Source organism: Struthio camelus, chromosome 15, assembly GCF_040807025.1.
Source record: "Struthio camelus isolate bStrCam1 chromosome 15, bStrCam1.hap1, whole genome shotgun sequence".
NCBI classification, from domain to species: domain Eukaryota; kingdom Metazoa; phylum Chordata; class Aves; order Struthioniformes; family Struthionidae; genus Struthio; species Struthio camelus.
The window spans coordinates 17,292,228-17,310,356 of NC_090956.1; the positions used below are offsets into that span (position 1 = coordinate 17,292,228).

Genomic DNA, 18,129 nt, shown 5'->3' on the forward strand with positions numbered 1-18,129 from the left:
CGACTCAGACCCACAACTGACTTACTTTACGTCAAGCTTTTTGTCCTGATTTGTCACAAAAATTTTGCTGCAAAAAATAGAGCAAGTGTTTTTCATGTTGGACTGCATACATCATCTGACCAACATCCAATATAATTTCAAACTTAATAGTAATCTCCCTCAGATTGAAGTTACACATCATTAAAGTTCTAAATTCACAATGGAGCTCAGTGAAGAGAGAGGAACTTGGGATTGTTTGAACTCTTCTAGCTATTTTGCTTGGAATTATAATCAATTTTTATTCTTTGATGTATTTAAAGTGTAAAAAAATTCTAAAGAGTAGAAAACAAATGCAAATTTAAAAGTGAAACATCATTTCAAACTTGAAAATTTAAATCATACAGGAGAAATTCATAACAGACACTCAGTTTTAGTACGTCAAAACTTCCTTTTATACTGAAGGGAAGTTCATGCAAAAGGCTAGCGCTTCTTCATACAAACATACACACTGGCAGGCCTGCACAGCTGTTCCACAGCACCTCAACATGTGTGCTGAGGGAACCCATGTGGCCAGATAGCAGCAGGGTGACTGCCACTGCACAGGGTGCTGGGGAAGGGGAACATCCCACTTCATTACATAAGCATGATTAGAGGTGGTACAGACAGGGTATTTCAGACTGCTTACAAGATGACCTCTACATCTCAGTCCAAGAGGAGTTAGCGCCACAGGAGCTGACAGATGATTAACCACACTGAGCCACAATTAATCAGCTGTGACATGGCTGACTATAAAATCAGTAAAGAGATTTGACTGAGGTTTTGCCAGGTAACAATAACAAGGTTTGGCCAGCAATCTGCTGGGAAGTATGTCTGCAGAGAGCAGTTTTACCTGTGTTGGCCAAAGAGATTACGGTACCAACACTGTGATAACCAAAAATCACCTTAATAGGTTTTTTTTTTTTTTTTTTTGTAAGAACAGAGTCTTTGAGGGCAGTACAAGGAAGCTGCACTTAAACGTGTCCTAAATTGCTGATCAAATACACAATAATCCGTTTTAAAAAAATGCATCTGTGACAGATTGCCCTGAAGGTCAACTGGATGCCAAAAGATAACATGTTATACAAGCATATGAGTGTCAAAAACAAAAACATGACATTCTGAAGCCTCACAACCACAGAGAAAAGTGAAGATTACCCTGCTCTACACTCTGTCCACCTTGTGCCCGCTTATCCACCTTGCTCCAAAGAGCCCTTGCTCCTTGAGTCCTTCACCTTTATAGTACCTAAGTGTTTCGCATATCAACAGTGCAGAGTGCTCCTGCTCCCCTCTCCAACTTAATTAATCTCCAGTAGATTGACAATGGCTATTACATCCTTGTTTCATATATGATCCAGAGATCTACAGCACATGCCCAGAGGTTTAGATCTTTATAACAGCTCCTCCTCTTCCTTCTCTGTGGGCTTTAACAACCTTTCTGGCAAGTAATCTTGAACAGAGGCCTTAAGAATCCAAAACAATAAGGACGTCTAAGCACTGAATTACTGCATGAAACAAGACACCTCGAAAACTGAACTTTCCTGCACAGTTTATTCCAGCTCACTGCCTGCTAAGTCCTGAGCAGCTCCAACGTGCTCTAGCAAGACAGTTCTCAAGTCAGATCATCTAGTTTCATATCATAATATCCTGGAAGAAATGTTATCCTCTTTGTTCATGAAAGAAAACTGAAGTGGAAAATACAGGAAGTCAGCACAGGTTGCATACTGACTCTGAGGGTAGCAGTTCTGGCTTTCTCACCCCACCAGTCATCTGTCTAAGACAGACTCTTCAAGCTTCCCACTAATATACAGCAAAAAGGCAACTGGTTTGGATCATCCCTATCAGCATGCAGATCCTTCAGCAGATTAAACATAAAGAGCTTGCATGATAAATACTGCTGTCCACAGAATCATTCCAAGCTTTTATGGAACAGCAGCTAGCAAGAAAACATTCACCATCTACTTGATAAATGATGCTCTGAAGTGGCTGCATGGGCTTGTTTTTTTCTTCTTCCTCCCCTCTTTTTTTTTTTTTTTTTTTTTAAATATTGGCGGAGATCCTTAGAGATGGCAGCATGGAGATCTGCTGTTTCAGATGAAGCAAGAGCACAGAAATGGAAAAAAGCATGGACAGACTCCTGTATGCCAAGCTGAACTCAAGGGGGATCTTCCAGTATGTAAAAGCTCAGCCTTAGTAGAAAATGATATCATGTAGAATACATGAAGGAACTAAGCTATTATTCACCTGATGGAGACAGAGACTGCCATGGTTATTACATAAATAGGTTACAAGTTGAGGACTTTACCCTTGGGCTAAGAGCTAAGGGACTTCAAACTTTCACAACTAAACATAGAGGTTACATTTTTATTAATTAACAAGATTCCTCAAGGTCATGTTACAGCCATGTGCAATTTGCCAGGATAAAGGAAGAACATGTACACCCGTGTTCAGGTGAAAGGAGAAAGAGGAGGAGATAATACCAAGTTTTAAGCTAAAGCTGCCCAAATCATCACCCCTTTAAAAAGAAACGACTAAGGAGCAAGACAAGAGTCTTCATCATTTCTAGGTAGAAGCAGATAGATTTTGAACAGCTCTTGAGCAGCTCTAATAATACATAAATACTTCTCTCCAGATTCAGGTGTTTTCAGAATGTGGCCTTCCAAGAAGCAACAATTTCATCCAGCAATCCCTTCCACTACTTAGTCTAAGGGCTGAAGGGAATCACAGGGTCTGCAAATGTATTCACCAGATGTAATAATCCATTTCCTTCACAATGGCTAGAACAGATACCTATTTCTTGCTACCCGCAGACAGCACAAAACAAAATGGACATGGAAGAAGTGGGAGGGGGAAAGGGATCGAACGAATCGTTGAAGATATAAAAATGCACTGAAGTCAAGTCAGAGGAAAGGGAACACCTTTTTAAGGAGATACAAAGCAGCTGCAAAATAGCATACAATTCTTTGGGGCCTGAGAAAAATATCTTTACTGGAAAGAAAAAGATCCGCCAGTGAGAAGCCCACTGGACCTCAGAACCCTAGATATAAACATTGACCTAGTGTTGTCTCTCCCTGGACTACAGCCAATAATCTGGCTCATTTCTTCAGATTTGGTGAAAGAAACAATTCAGAGAGCACCAGCTGGTTATTACAATACAAGCACAACTGAGTGACACAGCAAACCTACTAAAACCAGGACATGCACTGCAGCTGCACACAGCTAACTCAGGAAATCACCAACCTGCCTGATCTCCTGTCTGAGAGAAAAAATATCATCCTATTCAAGCTATTCTGCTACAGCATTCTCCTTTGCTTGCTACAGAGGAGAAACTTAGGGAACAGTTCAAGTCACAAACAGCACAGAACGTACTAGCCTTTACAAATACCCATGGAAGTGATGCCTTATCCAGGAATTATTGCTAGCTAGTTGCACACATTTGCATAGCCCATTGTGGATAGAGACAGATGCATGGAACAACGAAGTTATTGAAGCAGACATCTAGGTGACCACAACCTTGAAGGGTAAAACACAACAAGCAAGCATTATGTCAAACATACTGACCAGTGAATCGCCCCAAAACAGAGAGGCTGACTCACAAAGTAATCCCTACTGGTCAGCAGGACAATCTGTCATTGCCACAAGCTGCTGGACAGGCTACTGCACTTAAAAGTTTAAAACAACAACAACAACACCCTCCATGGCCCCCCCAAACCCCACCTCCACACTGGTTGAGAATTAACAATTGATGCTGGTTCTAAATTTTCCCACCTCTTTTAATGAATGCTCAAGAGTTTATTATGTATCTTCTGCATTCATACATTCTGTAGAACAGAGAAGGGTCTTTTTAGGCACTGCTGGAATGCATGGTATTGGTGACACCTGAAGCTACATTATGTCTCCTTATACTATGTTGGAGTGCCGCTGAATGACCACTTTACAGCTCTTCCATTCTAGCGCTAGACTGCACTGATCAGCTTAAGCTTGAGATGCTACTCATCCTACTTTAATGCAATAAGCCTCCATTTTGAAGCTGGAGAAGATGATTAAATAAAACTGGGAATACCCTACACAGATTCCTTGAATGACAGAATTGCTGTAAAACTTGTCTCCAGATCTACACCCTGTGCCAGCACCAACTTTTCCTAAATATTCTTTCCAAGCAAATAAAGTCTTGGAACTGGCAACGCAAAACTATAAAAGAAGAGATTTGCATGATGCCCACAATATACACTAAGCAGGCCAAGGCATACAAATATTGCCAGCAGGTGTTCACCAGGACTCTGAACAAATAAACAGTTCTTCTATTTGCTCCCAGTAGCTGTGGTAAATTACCACAGCATTTACCAAACACTTTCTACCCACTGGAGGGGAAATATCCCACACCATAAGCTCAAGAGAAGCATCAGCTATTTGCTCAGCCTGACTAATTAATGCTCACTCTCATTCTGCTTAATATTGGAAGGAGGAGGTGGCAGGATTGAACAAGCGAGTACAGATGTAAAGGATCTTCCCAGCTGACATGGGGATCATTACTTTCAGACTTTTGTTGCCAAATGTTTCTCAGCAGTAAGTTGTGATGTTGATATTGTATCTTGACAGTGTGGTCTCAAACCATCAAGTCACACTGAGGCAGCATGTCTTGAGTCAACACTAGATCTTCTGTAAGTCTATAAAACGTTAACTCAGTAATTTGACAGTCACAACAAATATCAACTTCAAAATATAGTAGAAGGAGGAGACAAGGGAAGCTGCCTTCCTTTAAAATACCTGGTATGGACCATGGTTCAAGACAAATCTAAAGATCCTTTTTCTGGACTCGGGAGGCAAGTTTTATACATCTAGCAATCCGGCTAACATGAGCAGATAATTCTCTTTCATGTATACTATATTTGACAGGGATTGAACACCAAAGAATAACTACTTTAAAAAAATTCCCCCTCTGCATCTTGGTTCTCTCTCAATCTCTAACATACCGTCAACCAGAAATACCATTTCAGTTAGGGTCTGAAAACTGTGTCATTATCTACATCACAGCAGCTCCAAAGGAGCAGTGAGCATGCAGGCCACATGCTGCCAAACACTACTGCATGCCATTCACAGAAATCCAAGGACGCTGTGGGTAGCAGGCCACTGCCGGCACCTCCTCTGGCATTCCCACAGAGGCTGCACTTGGAGCTCCACTGCAATCTCTTCAGCTACTCTGCACAGCTGCACCATCATTACTGTTTCAGAGGGATTCCAGCTGCCAGAAACTGCCCTGTTCTCCCCACAGCAAGGGTGCTCCTTCTTACTAGGGCCCAACCTTGAAAGCAAAGGCTATGAATCAGCATCAAATAGTTTAGCTAAGATTCCACTTTTCTTTATTAAAAAAAAAAAAAAATCAATCTGGGGTATTACTTAGAATAATGACAATAGCCTGTAATTTCAAACTGGGATATTCTGGTCTGTAATTACCATTAAGTAGATAGAAGCTCCAAAATACGTATTGTGAAGCATCTGTGCTGTAAGCACTGTAAAATATTGCACTGTAGTTGACCTAAACAGCCAATCTGCAAATCTTATGTAGCAAGAAAGCAGTCTTGATACCTGGATGTGCTGTGAACAAACATATTGAACTTGTCATTCTAAACACACACACAGAACTAACGTGATCCTTGCTGATCATCATTCTACTTGTGCATTATATTCCTTTCATCCACCATTTTATCTGTTACTGATGCATACTGCAAGCTGTTGGGACCACACTTACTATGGTGTCTATACTACCTGGCACAAGAGGGCTCAGAGGCTCTACTGCAAAACAATCACTGCATCAATCAGTGAAACACTGAATCCTTTAAGACACCACAGCATTACAGAGCAGAGCATGCACAATACATCAGGATTTAAACAGTCTCTTTATACTATTGATGTGCTAGATGTAACAGGAAACGCTACTTTAAATAATCTAACATCTGTAACACGATACATGCCGATGCTGAAAAGGTATAAATAAAAATCACTTTGAAAAGGTATGTGGAAAAAAGTTCTAATCGTCAGGACCTGTACCTCCGTGCTCAGAGTTACTCCTCCTATGGCTAATCCTGACAGCTAACATAGCAAGAAGCTACTTTCAGCCAGACTGTACATGTAAGCCCCCTATCTCTTTTGGCACAAAACAGCACAGGCAAGATAGTGAAATAAGATGATGCATTTTGATTTTAATTGTACTAGATGTTTAACTGTTGCACATACTGTGGGCCAGATCATCACAATGGGTGTAAACAAGCAAAGCTTCATTGACTTCAAAGTAGCTTTGCCAATTCACAAACGCGTAATCAAGGCTGGCACGCTGGTTGATTATTCTGGGGAAAGAGCAAGGATGCTTGACAAATCCAGTGACTATCAGCAAGACTGCTTCAGCAGGGTTGGACGCACAAGGAAAAAACAAGACAAAACAAACATCTCACACAGAGACCACAGAGTATTGCTTTTGATGGGCTATGATCCTGGATACAGGATGAGAGTTAAGATGACAGACAGGAATATTTTCTACTACCAGTTCCATGTGAAGTAGTTTCTGAGTCTAGATAAAACTGCAACATCGTAGTCTGAACTAAACTCGCTGTCCAGCTTGTTAGCGGCCATGATATTCAAGCCATATTGAGAAAAAACAAAAGCATATACCATCCCTGGTTCCAATCATTTCCTACTTTATCTTACCTGAAAAAAAAACAACAACTGAATCAAAGAACAGTTAATTGCCACCAAAGCTAGAAGAGAGTCATAGAGCTGTTTGGAAGGACAGGAGGCAAGCCAGGATCTTTTACAACCAAGTTTCTACTTTCACACCTAGGAAGGTGAATCATGAGCTAACATCTAGCAGATCTATGGGACATTCTGAGGGATGTCTGAGAGATGAAATGGCTGCAATCCACAAATGTGCTCACAGAACACCACCTTGTCCCAAACTAACGTTGCATACAACTTTGCTGGAGAGCATAGCAGAAGCATCTTAGACTGAATAGTACCACTTGACCAGTAGAGTGAGAAACATATGTCACTGCTGTCTATGTATACATTTTGGTTAAACATGTAAAATCCGCAAATACAATGCTCCCTTTTCAGGATCTGAATCCTGTACTGTTCCTCCCTTGGCACCAGGCTGCACAGAAAGACCAATCACACTCACAGAAACCAGAAATTTCCATTAGTAGCACTAACAGCTGAACGTGAAGGGCATTGTTTGGTCCTCTCAGCACGCTTAGAGGCGACAGAAGTGCAGTCATGGAGTTCCTCATTTACAATACTACTGCAGCAGTTCAAACCACACACCAAGTACAGAAGACGATGTCAGAGTCCCTAAGGGGGGGCATTTCAGATTCTGTAGCATTAAGAAGCATCCTGAGAAAAATTAGGGTACGCTATAAAGTATCCCAAAATGGCTGATAACGTCAATTGCAAGTGTAAAGGGCTGAGAGCACTACTAAAATTAACAGGAACAAAACTCCCAAATTTGAGTCCCAGTCTAAAACTATTTTATCTGACCTACTAATTCATTGGCAACACATGATATCAAAAATGGAAGCTCAGCTCTGTTTCCTATATGGCTACATATTTTGAACTTGCTCACCTAAAATCAAATACCTTATCTCCCTATGTCAGAGAGGGCTCACACAAATTTACATCATTCAGAACAAGTTATCGCTCATGAGCTATTTGGCAGAAATCTCTCTCCTTCCGGATTTGTCCCTCTTTATAACATTTTTAGTATAAAACTTTAGCTTTAGAACTGCGACAGATACTACATCCAAAAAAAAAAAAAGAGTGTGTATTTGGGGATTATTTGGCTCTAAAGTAAAATCAGGAGAAGTGCGCAATCTTAAACTTGCTGATCTAATTGAAGAGAACATAAGATCAAGTCCTGAGAGGCGTGAACTTGGCTGGAGAACTCGTTTGAGAACAGTGCCAATTAAAAGGAGAAAGAAAAGAAATTAAATGGAAAGGGAAAACATGAGACGATAACAAAAGTCAAGTATATGGGATAAAAACATCAGGCACTGGTTATAATTTGAAGAACATAGCATTTGCAATCCTTTAATGTGAATGCAGATTAGGAACAAAGCATGTGAAAGTGACCACTGTGAATTTGGACACGTGTGGAAAGATCATCTTTTGTTAAAAAAGAAAAGCAGAAGAAGAGACAAAATTCAAAACTCTTAAGTGACTGAAAGAGACTTGCTAAGTGGATTTCTTTTTATTTCCTCAGATGCACAGGATAGCAGAGAGACGAAGAATGGATGCATGTCACGAAAGACTGGGAAGATATGTCAAATCTACTGCCTGCGAAAATCAGAATGTGAGCTGCAGAAGTATTAATAAATCAGCAGAGTGTAAATTCATAGGCAATTATCCAGAGACCCACTATAACAAACACATTACCAATAAAAGCACCGGCTCATCTGTTAGGCACAGCCCCATGCTGTCTAGCGGATAAGTTGCACAAACATGCACTTTTCGAGAAGCCCACAAGATAAATCATGTTCCTGATGGTAAGGCTGAATGAAAGGCATGGGAAACACTATGTGCTTTTATTAGGTCAGGATGCAATGGATTGCTGAGCTCATTTGGCTACAATGATCCTGTTTCTCAGACCCTCATAACTGAATGAGACACACACTGTTTACTGCAATAGGACCCAAACACCAGAGGTACTGGCGGAAAATACTTTTTCCTAACATACACCTCACGACACACAGCCTGAACAGATCACAGAAAATGACAACCCTTGCCATCATACAGATGAGACATCAAGCACAGGAATAGCGGGCTGAAGGGGACATAGGAACCTGTAAAAAGAGCAGGTGTCTTGAAGTCACCTGCACGACCTTTGGGTTCCTCCCATAAACCAGAGTATGAGATCCTGGCACTCCAAAGGTTCGCACAAAGCATTCGAGGGGAAAAGATTAAAGCAGCTGAATACAAGGTTCCCAGCACTGAAGAAGCTGCTGTCAGATTTATGTTGAGGCAGATTAACAGCAATACCATGTGCTGAAGAGCAAAACAGCCTCACTGTACACCTACGCTCCATGTGAAACTTCCAGCAACTGACAGCTAGCACTTGACAGCTCTGAGAAATTTGCACTGCCTCCACACAAATGGAAGCCTCTATCTAAACATACTAAATACAATGAAGAAGCCCGCGTCCAACTCAGCCTGCATGAACTGCCACTAAATTCGAAAGCTACCGTCTTCAGAGTCTTTACGACACCAGTATTCATAATAAAACAAATCCTGCTGTGAACACACAGTTTTCCCAGGACATTAGAGTGAGACCAAGGGGTCTATAATCAGTTCCTTATTCCACCACACAGTCCTTTGGGTGACCTTGGACAAAGTAACAATCTCCATAAGAATGAGAACTAACGCTAAGGTAATAGAAGTTTGAGTTTGCTCAACACCAAAAAGATGACATTTACAATCCCAGCCTTGAAACTCCAAGGAATTATGAGTTCTATTATGCCAAAAAATCAAAATTGAAAGCAAATAAACTGAAGTCAAATAAAATTAAAACACTCGAAAAATAAACCCATCAAACCCTGGCCTATAGGTATTCTGCTAACAAGCTTACAAAGGATTTGTTTAGAGGCAACCCAGCCTCCTGTATTAGCAGCCGATCAATTGTTGGGCATCTGGTGTTAGGGTTATCCTGCTAATATAGACAGCAGAAATGCGGAGAGCCATGTATACAGCAAAATCTACTGGTATCTTTATAACAAGCAATGCTATCTTATCCTAAGACAGGCTACACTAAGACAGCAAAGAACATAGCCAGAAAAGTTTCACTACTATAAACAGGTCAGGTGCAGCCTTAAGCTGCATCCATATCTACAGCAAGTTACTGACTTAGCTGTTAAACCACTGCAAACTCAGACAAGACTGGAAAGAGGCTTAAAAAATGAAAAAAAAAAAAAGGGGGGGGGAACCCAAGCATCAACAAGAAAACGTTCATTTTGATAATCAGAAAGTATTAAGGTGAACGGCAACTGCTCTTATCTGAGGAAGTGCTGCTACCCTTTCGGGTGCACATACACTTAGGCCCAAACAAAGAATCTCTCATCCAGTTTTAACTACCAAAATAGAAGACTGGAGATTGTTTTGGATAAACAAATCTTATGGCACTGATTTGCCAGGAATTCAAAAGAGATCATGTTGTCAAGAGGGATACAAAGTACAAGTCAGGCTCTCCCTCCCACTCATAGGAATGATTTCAACAATCTGTATGCTATAGCTTTTCATCTTCGCTCTTGATCCGTAACAGACCAAAGAAAATTGTCGTCCTTGTTCGACGGGGAGGGAAGACAATGGAAAAAGCAGGAGACTAAGAAAGTCTCAAGTACCAAGTCTCACGGAATCCTAGAGTGAACTGAAATGCTCAGCAGAGGTTACAAAACAAAGCCTTGCATGAATCTATGCAAATCTCTGAGATGAATGCTGAAATGCTCAGTGCTGCCCTTGAAATACAAGGAGCAAGCCTTTCAGAAGAATATTTGGCACACACCTTGAAAAACAGCAGCAAAGTCCAGAACACCACATACACTCAACTGTACCTGTCTAAGGAAGTTACCATAGCTACATTAATTTTCTGAACCACCAGCAAAAGAATTGCAGTCACAGTTTGGAAGCCTCTTCTGGAAATCACAAAATTTGGAGAGAGACTTCCCAACATTTTAATCATGGGGTGAACGGAGAGGAACAATGTGGAAGATTTTTTTCAAAATTTCTCATTTTTAATTAAATCTAAAAGCTCAGTGTGATTTAGAATTGAGTTCTAGATACAGATATCCTACCATACTGATCAGGATGAGAGAAACTGAGCATCTCCAAAAATATTCAGGCTGAAGCTATCTTATTACCACTTTTTAATTATTTTTGCTCAGATCAAGAGATTCTAGACAGAATGATATTTCATGACTATGCCAAGACAGTGCCTGAGCACAATCTGTCTAACCCCATCCACTCAAATGTTACATTTTTTCCTTCTTTGTGATATTACTCTTACATGTTATGGAAGTTTTTTTTCCCTTCTAGTAATTACACTATCAAAACACCTAGATGTTGATTCTGATTTTTTATGAAGAATTGAATAAACGATGCAAGACAACAAGAATTAAACCTCTGTTCCCACAGTGTACCCATAATATTGCCATAAAGACATACTAGCCAAAACTGCAGTTCCCCACCTCCCGCTGCCTTACGTCAAATAAGGCAGAGGTTGCAGTCCTTAGCTGCAGGAGAAGTAGAAGTGCTGAGTGTTACTCACTGCCATGACGAGCTCAAAAGGATATTTGTAGACTCGAACAGGGGACTGATACTTCTGCACCATTTTTACTACACACCTGTAACGGAAGGAAAACAGCTGATTTTAGATCCTTTATACAAAATATAACTCTACTGTAACACATCCTAGCAATTTTTACCTATAGACTTTACTAGAAGCCTTAACTCTTTTTCACAGATAGAGAGGAGACATATTAGGGAAAATATCTCACCCTGTGTCACTTAGCAAGTCAGTAGCAAAGACAGAATGAAACATAGCCTGCAACCCCAGTCCAATGCTGTATCCACTAAACAATATTTTCCTTTGCTGCTGCCCAACACTACTGCAGTGAATCCCACTTAGAGCTTAAACAAAACTCATGATAAAAAAAAAGCACAAAATAGAGATGTGAAGTCAGAATCAACTGACTGTACCCCGGAGAAGGAAGCCTCTCTTAGGGGGCAAAACTTCAATGGTGATTTCTTTTTCTCCTCCATTCTGCACGGTGTTTGATATCACCAAGCAAAATCCCTTATGTTGCAACAGTTTCCACTGCTAAGCCTTGACTTCCTATACGTTAGCATTGTAAATGCTTTTGTGCACACAGTAGCATCCAGCTGCTTTAACCCCACTAGAAGAAAGAAAAAGGAAATAGCATGCTTAGAGCACACACCTGACACTTAGCTAGCAATCACATCCCACTGACTGGATGCCCACTGCTTCCAGCTGAACTAGGAAAATAACTGCATGTAATGGTAACAATTCAGTTCTCAGCATTTCATTTCTCCTAGCCACCTCTCACTGTTCTCATCAGGATTCCTCCTCCCTCAGACTCTTTTGCTGGGGTTTTAACCCTCAAGTACGCACCAATAATCAGCATCTGAAGGAAGTCTATAAAACATTTAAAATGTTCTTACGCTGTTTTCTGTAAGTCCTTTAGGATGTTGCTCATATTAATACCATCTACGAACATTAGAAACACAAAAGACTGGGCTGCTGGTCTGAGACACTACACTGATTCCACCCCACTCAAATTCCACTGCTAAGCAGACACAGCTCTTGGCGACATGACGCAGTGTAGCACTGAACTCAACGGAGCAAAAGACAACTTATCCCTGACATTTTAAGCCAAAAAGCTGGAGCTGAAACATGAATTAAAAGAGAAAACCAGTGATACATTTTTCTCCAGGAAGACTGCTCAAAACACTATTATACAGGAAAATCTAAGCATTAAGCAAGGGAGAGGGACAAAAAAAAAAAAAAAAAACTTTAAAAACTTTGGGTACCTGAGATTGGGGGATGTTTGTAGACAAGTCTCACAATCAGATGGTCAGGTGTTGCTGGATCTCAGAGAGTCTCATTGGTACTAAAAGCTAATCCACGCAGAACAAGTAAACAGAGAAGAGAATGCATCAGTAGAGCATCCAGCTCAAACTAAAGTGAACAGAGCAGGGGCAAGCAAGCACCCAGGAAGCCCAGGCTGCTATCATGTAACGGATACCCGAGCCAAGAGAAGCACAGGGCACCTTGTAACGCAACGCTGTAATATGATTATGTAACCGCAATACCTAGGCTGTGCGGGAACCTTCTGAGTAAGTGCAAATATAGCAAGAGAAGCCTAGTCAAACATATTTTGCTATGATCTTGCTACCAGTTATGTGTTTACCTTCTAAATCAGGAACCCCTGCACGTATGTAGGAAGGGGCCTGAGACCTCCGCAGGAAGAAGTCTCAGGACTGACCAGTCAGTCTAGAACTATCTTTAACGACCAACAGGATGGCACAAGCTGTAATCTGACAGCCTTAACCATGCTGCTTGGACAATTCTGTTGTTCCCTGGGAGCTCCAATACTAGATTTTCCACAGCTTTATTGCTTCCTACCTCCCTAGGTGAGGGAAGTTAGAGAAAAATGGGCCAGATACTATTGTAGCCACAGGAGCTGCGGAAGACAGACAGCTGTTAACTCAGACATGCCCTAAAAGCCATTTATACATTGGAGAAAGTGCAGTGGCTGACCTGTTATGCCCTCTTCTCAAAACAGGACTGTGAGAAATTCATTCTGCTTCTCAAAGCAAGAGAGATTCCAGCTAGAACATCTGAAAAAAAGAGAGGGCAGTGAAAAGCAGCTGTTCTATGCACACAGATACACATACATAATTAGCACTGATAATGATAAGATTTCAGGTTTTACCACTGGCCAGCTGAGCCATGTTAGCTAACCACATGCATCTCTCCGGAGCTTTAGAACTACAAAGAAAGACATGGTTTAAAAATCATTTCATGTACTCCACTCAAATTACAAACAGATGTGTTCAACTCCATTGTAAAGAAAGCCAGGAGGAAGCTACAGATCTACAGAGCATGCCTGCTCCTCAACTAGCCATCACACCACTCCAACCTCTACAGTGGCTCAGGCTACCTGCTCTGCTCTGTATTTGCATGTGGCCAAAAGCACGTTTCAGCAAATGCAGTTCAGCTGAAGAGCAGTGACTCACTAAACTGCAGCTTGATGACTAATAACCATCAATCCCCATCAAGAGGAAGACCTATAACCATTCACTAGGAAAGTTGGGGAAGACCATGATCTCAGCTGGCCAAGCCCAGCTCAGTTTAAAAAATTCAGCGAGGCTAGAGCAGCTAACACATTGAAGTAACATATCTAGCTAATCATTTTAATACCTCAGTTAGACATTGGAAGTGTTTGGAAGTATTGCACACCTGAATACACAGAACAGTGGCAGCTACCACCTTACATAAAGCAGCCAGTAATACTCTAACTGCAATGCCAACTGCACAGAGACTCGACAGTCTGAAGCTCCCTGCAGGGTCCAGCTGGCCTACGTACCCCTTTTGCTACAACCCACACAGCAATTCACAGATTAACCAAACCCTAGAAGGCAGTAAGTTAATTACAAGCCTGAGATACACCAGCTGCCAGCATACTGGGGGAAGGAGGGCAGGCTTACTGTAAAATGGAAGTATATGAACCCCTGGCTACATATACATGTCTGCGGTAACTTTGGTAGCATTTAAGAGAAAAGGTGAGTTTTTAAATGAGAAGTGATGTAAACGCAGCATGCAGAGCTACCATTACATATTAGCTGAGCTTGAAGAGAGTGAGGGCTCCCATGAGGAATACTATGTACACATCACTACACATACAGCAAGGGAAATAGAGGCAGTAATAACAACTGCACACTTCCATTTTATTTAGAATCATTCACTATGTACCTGAGGGATTTTCCATATGCTTAACTTTTATTCCATTATTATTTGTAGGAGGGACATACTTGACAGATTACAGCCAGATAGTTGGAAATAAGAAATTGGGTTTACATATAAATATACAATATATACAAAAGCCCTGAACCAAAGCCCCTCCCCCCCACCTCTGCTTCTCAGTCAGCCTAGTATGAAGTCATTTGACTCTTTCTGCGTTAGTACTGCCTGTTGGTTGGTGAAATTCAGCATCTAGTGACTTCAGTAACTTCTCCCACCTGTGGTGGCTTCTCTTCAGCTGAAAGAAGAGAGCTGAGCAGTGGTGGGTTTTCTTTGTTTTTGTTGGGGGGTGGGGGTGGGGGGGAAGGGAAACAGAACACTACTGAAAATCTTGGAGTTTCAGAGTTCCTCAAGTTCTACTCTATTATGAGCTGTTGGAGCTAGCTGCAGCACCTTGCTGAGTGGTATTTACAGTTACAAAAGGGAGGCTCTTCAGGCATTATAAGGGGGATGCTTATAAGGCATCCCCCTTATAAGACAAAGGGGTAGACAACATGGAGAGAAAGATGAGCTGTGTGATGATTTCTCTGCCTTAAACATCTTTTCCTTAGGCAGATGCTGACACAGTAGCTGATGCCTTGCACATATAATAGCAGGATGGTACCAAGCAGCATGATATTTATTAGAGCCCTTTTACATGAGTTAAAAACTTGTTCTCAAGTCTTCTGTACTGAAATAGCACAGGCAGAGGCTTTTAGTATCTTTTCGAAGTAGACTAGTCTTCTCAGGCAAAGAAATTTGATCTTCCTGTTCCATCTCACACCTAAGAAACATGCATGGTGTGGGGAGTGGAGGAGTATGAAGAGTTTTAAGCCAGCACACTGTTGCTTAGTCTGGCCTCCTCTTTTTACACCTTGCAGAGATGCCTGGAGTCCTGTTGTCAATTATAATCAAAAGACAGGCAACACAAACATTAACACTCATGTTCTTTACCAGACAGTAAGGAACAGTTTCTCTGGCTGAGAGGGGAAGAAGAAAAGGGAACAGCATGCAGCAGTCTGCTCCTGAAGCCATGGAAAGTTAACCATATCCTCGATCTATGTGACAAAATCAATTTCATGCCCAATACCTTCACATCTTCACTTCATGCTTATAAGTGGATTTGTTTGCCAAAGAAGCATGGTTGTCCTTTTGCGCTGCCACATACTAAATGCTAGTAGTCTACTGCTGCAGGCTGGCAAATTTCAATCTTTACTGAAGGAAACAGTCTTATTCCTCTCCCACGCCAGTCTCAAAGAAACATCCTTGTCCTTGCCATTCCATAGGAAGTGACACATGCCTTTCTAATCATCAACACAGCAGAATGCATGTAACAGTTATTAATTTTAACTTAAGAATGGAGACCTGCTCTGGTTCATCTTAACACACAGAAGAGCAGGTCCGGTTGCCAGGTCCCTTCACAGGGCTACAGAGCACCAACAGAGAACAGCTGCAGCTCACCCCGTGCAAAGTTCACAGGCACATTTCTGTTGAACACAGGTACACTGCACCCAGGTGCACTTCCGAGCCCCAGCCAGACACCAGCAGTGCTATCAGCACAATCCCCTTCTCACACCGCCTGCAAGCTGACTTGGCTTCTTAGAGGAGTTAAGCCAAGCGACCCAGAGTACAACAGCACATGCTTGGTTTAACGCTACCCTAAAGCCAATTGAGTTTTATATAGATGCTGACCCAAATACATCAGTGCATTTGCAGTAACTTACCAGGGTCAGCCTTTGACTTCAGAAACATTGGAGGGCCAGCCTGGCTTTTCAGCAGAGCTGAGCAGCTAGTTTCCAGGAGCACCTGGGACCGCACACTCTTAGCCCAAAAGAAGGACCAGCCTCTTCAGCGGGTTGTTTTCGTCCCTCTAAGACCCGCACCGAGGTCGGCAGATGGAGCGCTGCGCTCCTACAAGTGCTCGCAGCGCACGGCTGCCGCAGGCACAGCCTCGCTGGCGCACGCTGCTCCTCCTAAGCTTTCGCTGGAGGGACTTTGAGCAGATAAGTCTACTAGGAAGCAAGCTATCATCAAGCTTTAATGAGAGGAACTAGAGAGCAAGAGATTAAACGTTCTCCAACTTCCCCTAAGTAGGGCAGAAACCAGCAAAACTTTAAAGTCATATTTTAAATAAACCTGAAGTGATTCACAGCCCGACTGCTCAGAGTTTAAGCCTGTCACTCATCACCACTCAATTTTTACCCGCTCACTCTAATCCTCTAAGGATTATGACTAAATTTCTCTTTCAGCTTCCCGGAGCTGCAAGAATAACGGCTCCCGGCAGCGCCGCCCTTCCGCCCACCGGCCCCCACGGCCACACGGAGGGCGGCGGCGGCGCCGGGCAGGCCCGGGCACACGGCGAGCCCCGCGCACGGCAGCCGGGGGGTCGGGCCCGCCCGCCGCACCGGGGCTCCGCGCGGCGCCGCCGCCGGCCGCCTCCCCCCCTCCCAATACAACCCGCCCACAGGCCGCCCCCGACGCCTCCTCACCGCTCAGCACGGCGGAGCCCGGCCGGGCCCATGCCGAGCGCGGCCGCCCCCAACGGCCGCCGCTGCCGGCTCCACGCGCTGCCTTCAACCGCCGCGCGCCGCCCCCGCCGCCGGCCCCGCCCCGCGGCGCCGCAGAGCGCTGTCCATTGTGCTGCGGCCCCGCCCCGCCCCGCCCGGGCACGTGCGCCCCTCCCCCCCCGCCCCGCCGCCATTTCGCCGCGCGGCGCTGAGGAGAGGGCGGGTGGCGGGCGGCGACGCGGCGTTTCCTTTCCGTTAGGCAGCGGCCGCGGGGCCGGCTGGGCTCGCCCAACCCGCTCAGCCGGAGTAATTCAGGAGTCTTAGGAGGCTTTAACGTGTATCACTTACCTGCCCTAAAAGATCAGGTGTCGTCGGTGCTGCCACCTGCCCGCCGCCTGCCAGAGGAGGTGCAAAACCTGGCACCTGCCGCTGGGAGGAATGAGCTGGTTTAAGGACGAGATGGAAGGAGGCAGCGTTAACAATCCTCAAACAAGGCCTCGCCCTGTTCATCACAGCAGGATTTAGGGCTTCATGAGCTGTCCCTGTAGTGTGTTGACTCATCTCTTTTCTTAAGCTTTCTCAGTTGCACAGCGCTTTGGTTTATTACATGGAGGATGAGTACCTAGAGAGCTACAAATTCGCGCTCTGAGGGCGATTCTCTTGCCTCACAGCTTTTTTTCTGTGTAATCTCTGAGAATCCGGCATGGACCTGAGGGAGGTGCCGCCCACCCCATGCTGTGGAGCACGCGACGAGAGCGGGCCCATCTGGCCATGTGCTGGGGAAGGGAGCTGCCCCAGGGAGTTGTCGCCCAGAGGAGACAGCGTCTGGCGAGACCTTGCGAACAGGGCTCCCCCGCCGCCGCCACACGGGCAGGCAGCGGGACGGGCGTGCGGTGGGATGGAGCAGGAGCAGCACGTGGCACCGTGCTGCTCCTGTAGGCTGTGCCACCAGGGTGGAGGAGAGGGAGGTGGGAGGCCAGCCTGGGAATGTTTTGTGCCTTCAAAGTCTGTTTTCAAAAACTCCCAAGGCACCAGCTGGCACTTGGTGAG

The 18,129-nt window shown here is 43.7% G+C and overlaps 1 protein-coding gene across 3 annotated transcripts in view; it reads right to left on the bottom strand.

Moving 5' to 3' along the window:
* SEC14L5 (SEC14 like lipid binding 5) overlaps positions 1-17,173 on the bottom strand; it is a 40,393-nt gene extending 23,220 nt beyond the window's left edge. For 2 of the 3 annotated variants that reach the window (XM_068909011.1, XM_068909009.1), the window contains exons 1-4: positions 17,062-17,173; positions 13,331-13,410; positions 12,601-12,687; positions 11,318-11,393 (exon numbers count right to left, since the gene is read on the bottom strand). In XM_068909011.1, coding sequence (XP_068765112.1) covers positions 11,318-11,380 — 63 coding nt within the window. In that variant the 5' untranslated portion in view covers positions 11,381-11,393; positions 12,601-12,687; positions 13,331-13,410; positions 17,062-17,173. Of the gene's footprint in view, positions 1-11,317; positions 11,394-12,600; positions 12,688-13,330; positions 13,411-16,296; positions 16,616-17,061 lie in introns of those variants that run through there. The other variant, XM_068909010.1, reaches the window with a different exon arrangement.
* Between the last annotated feature and the right edge of the window lie 956 nt (positions 17,174-18,129).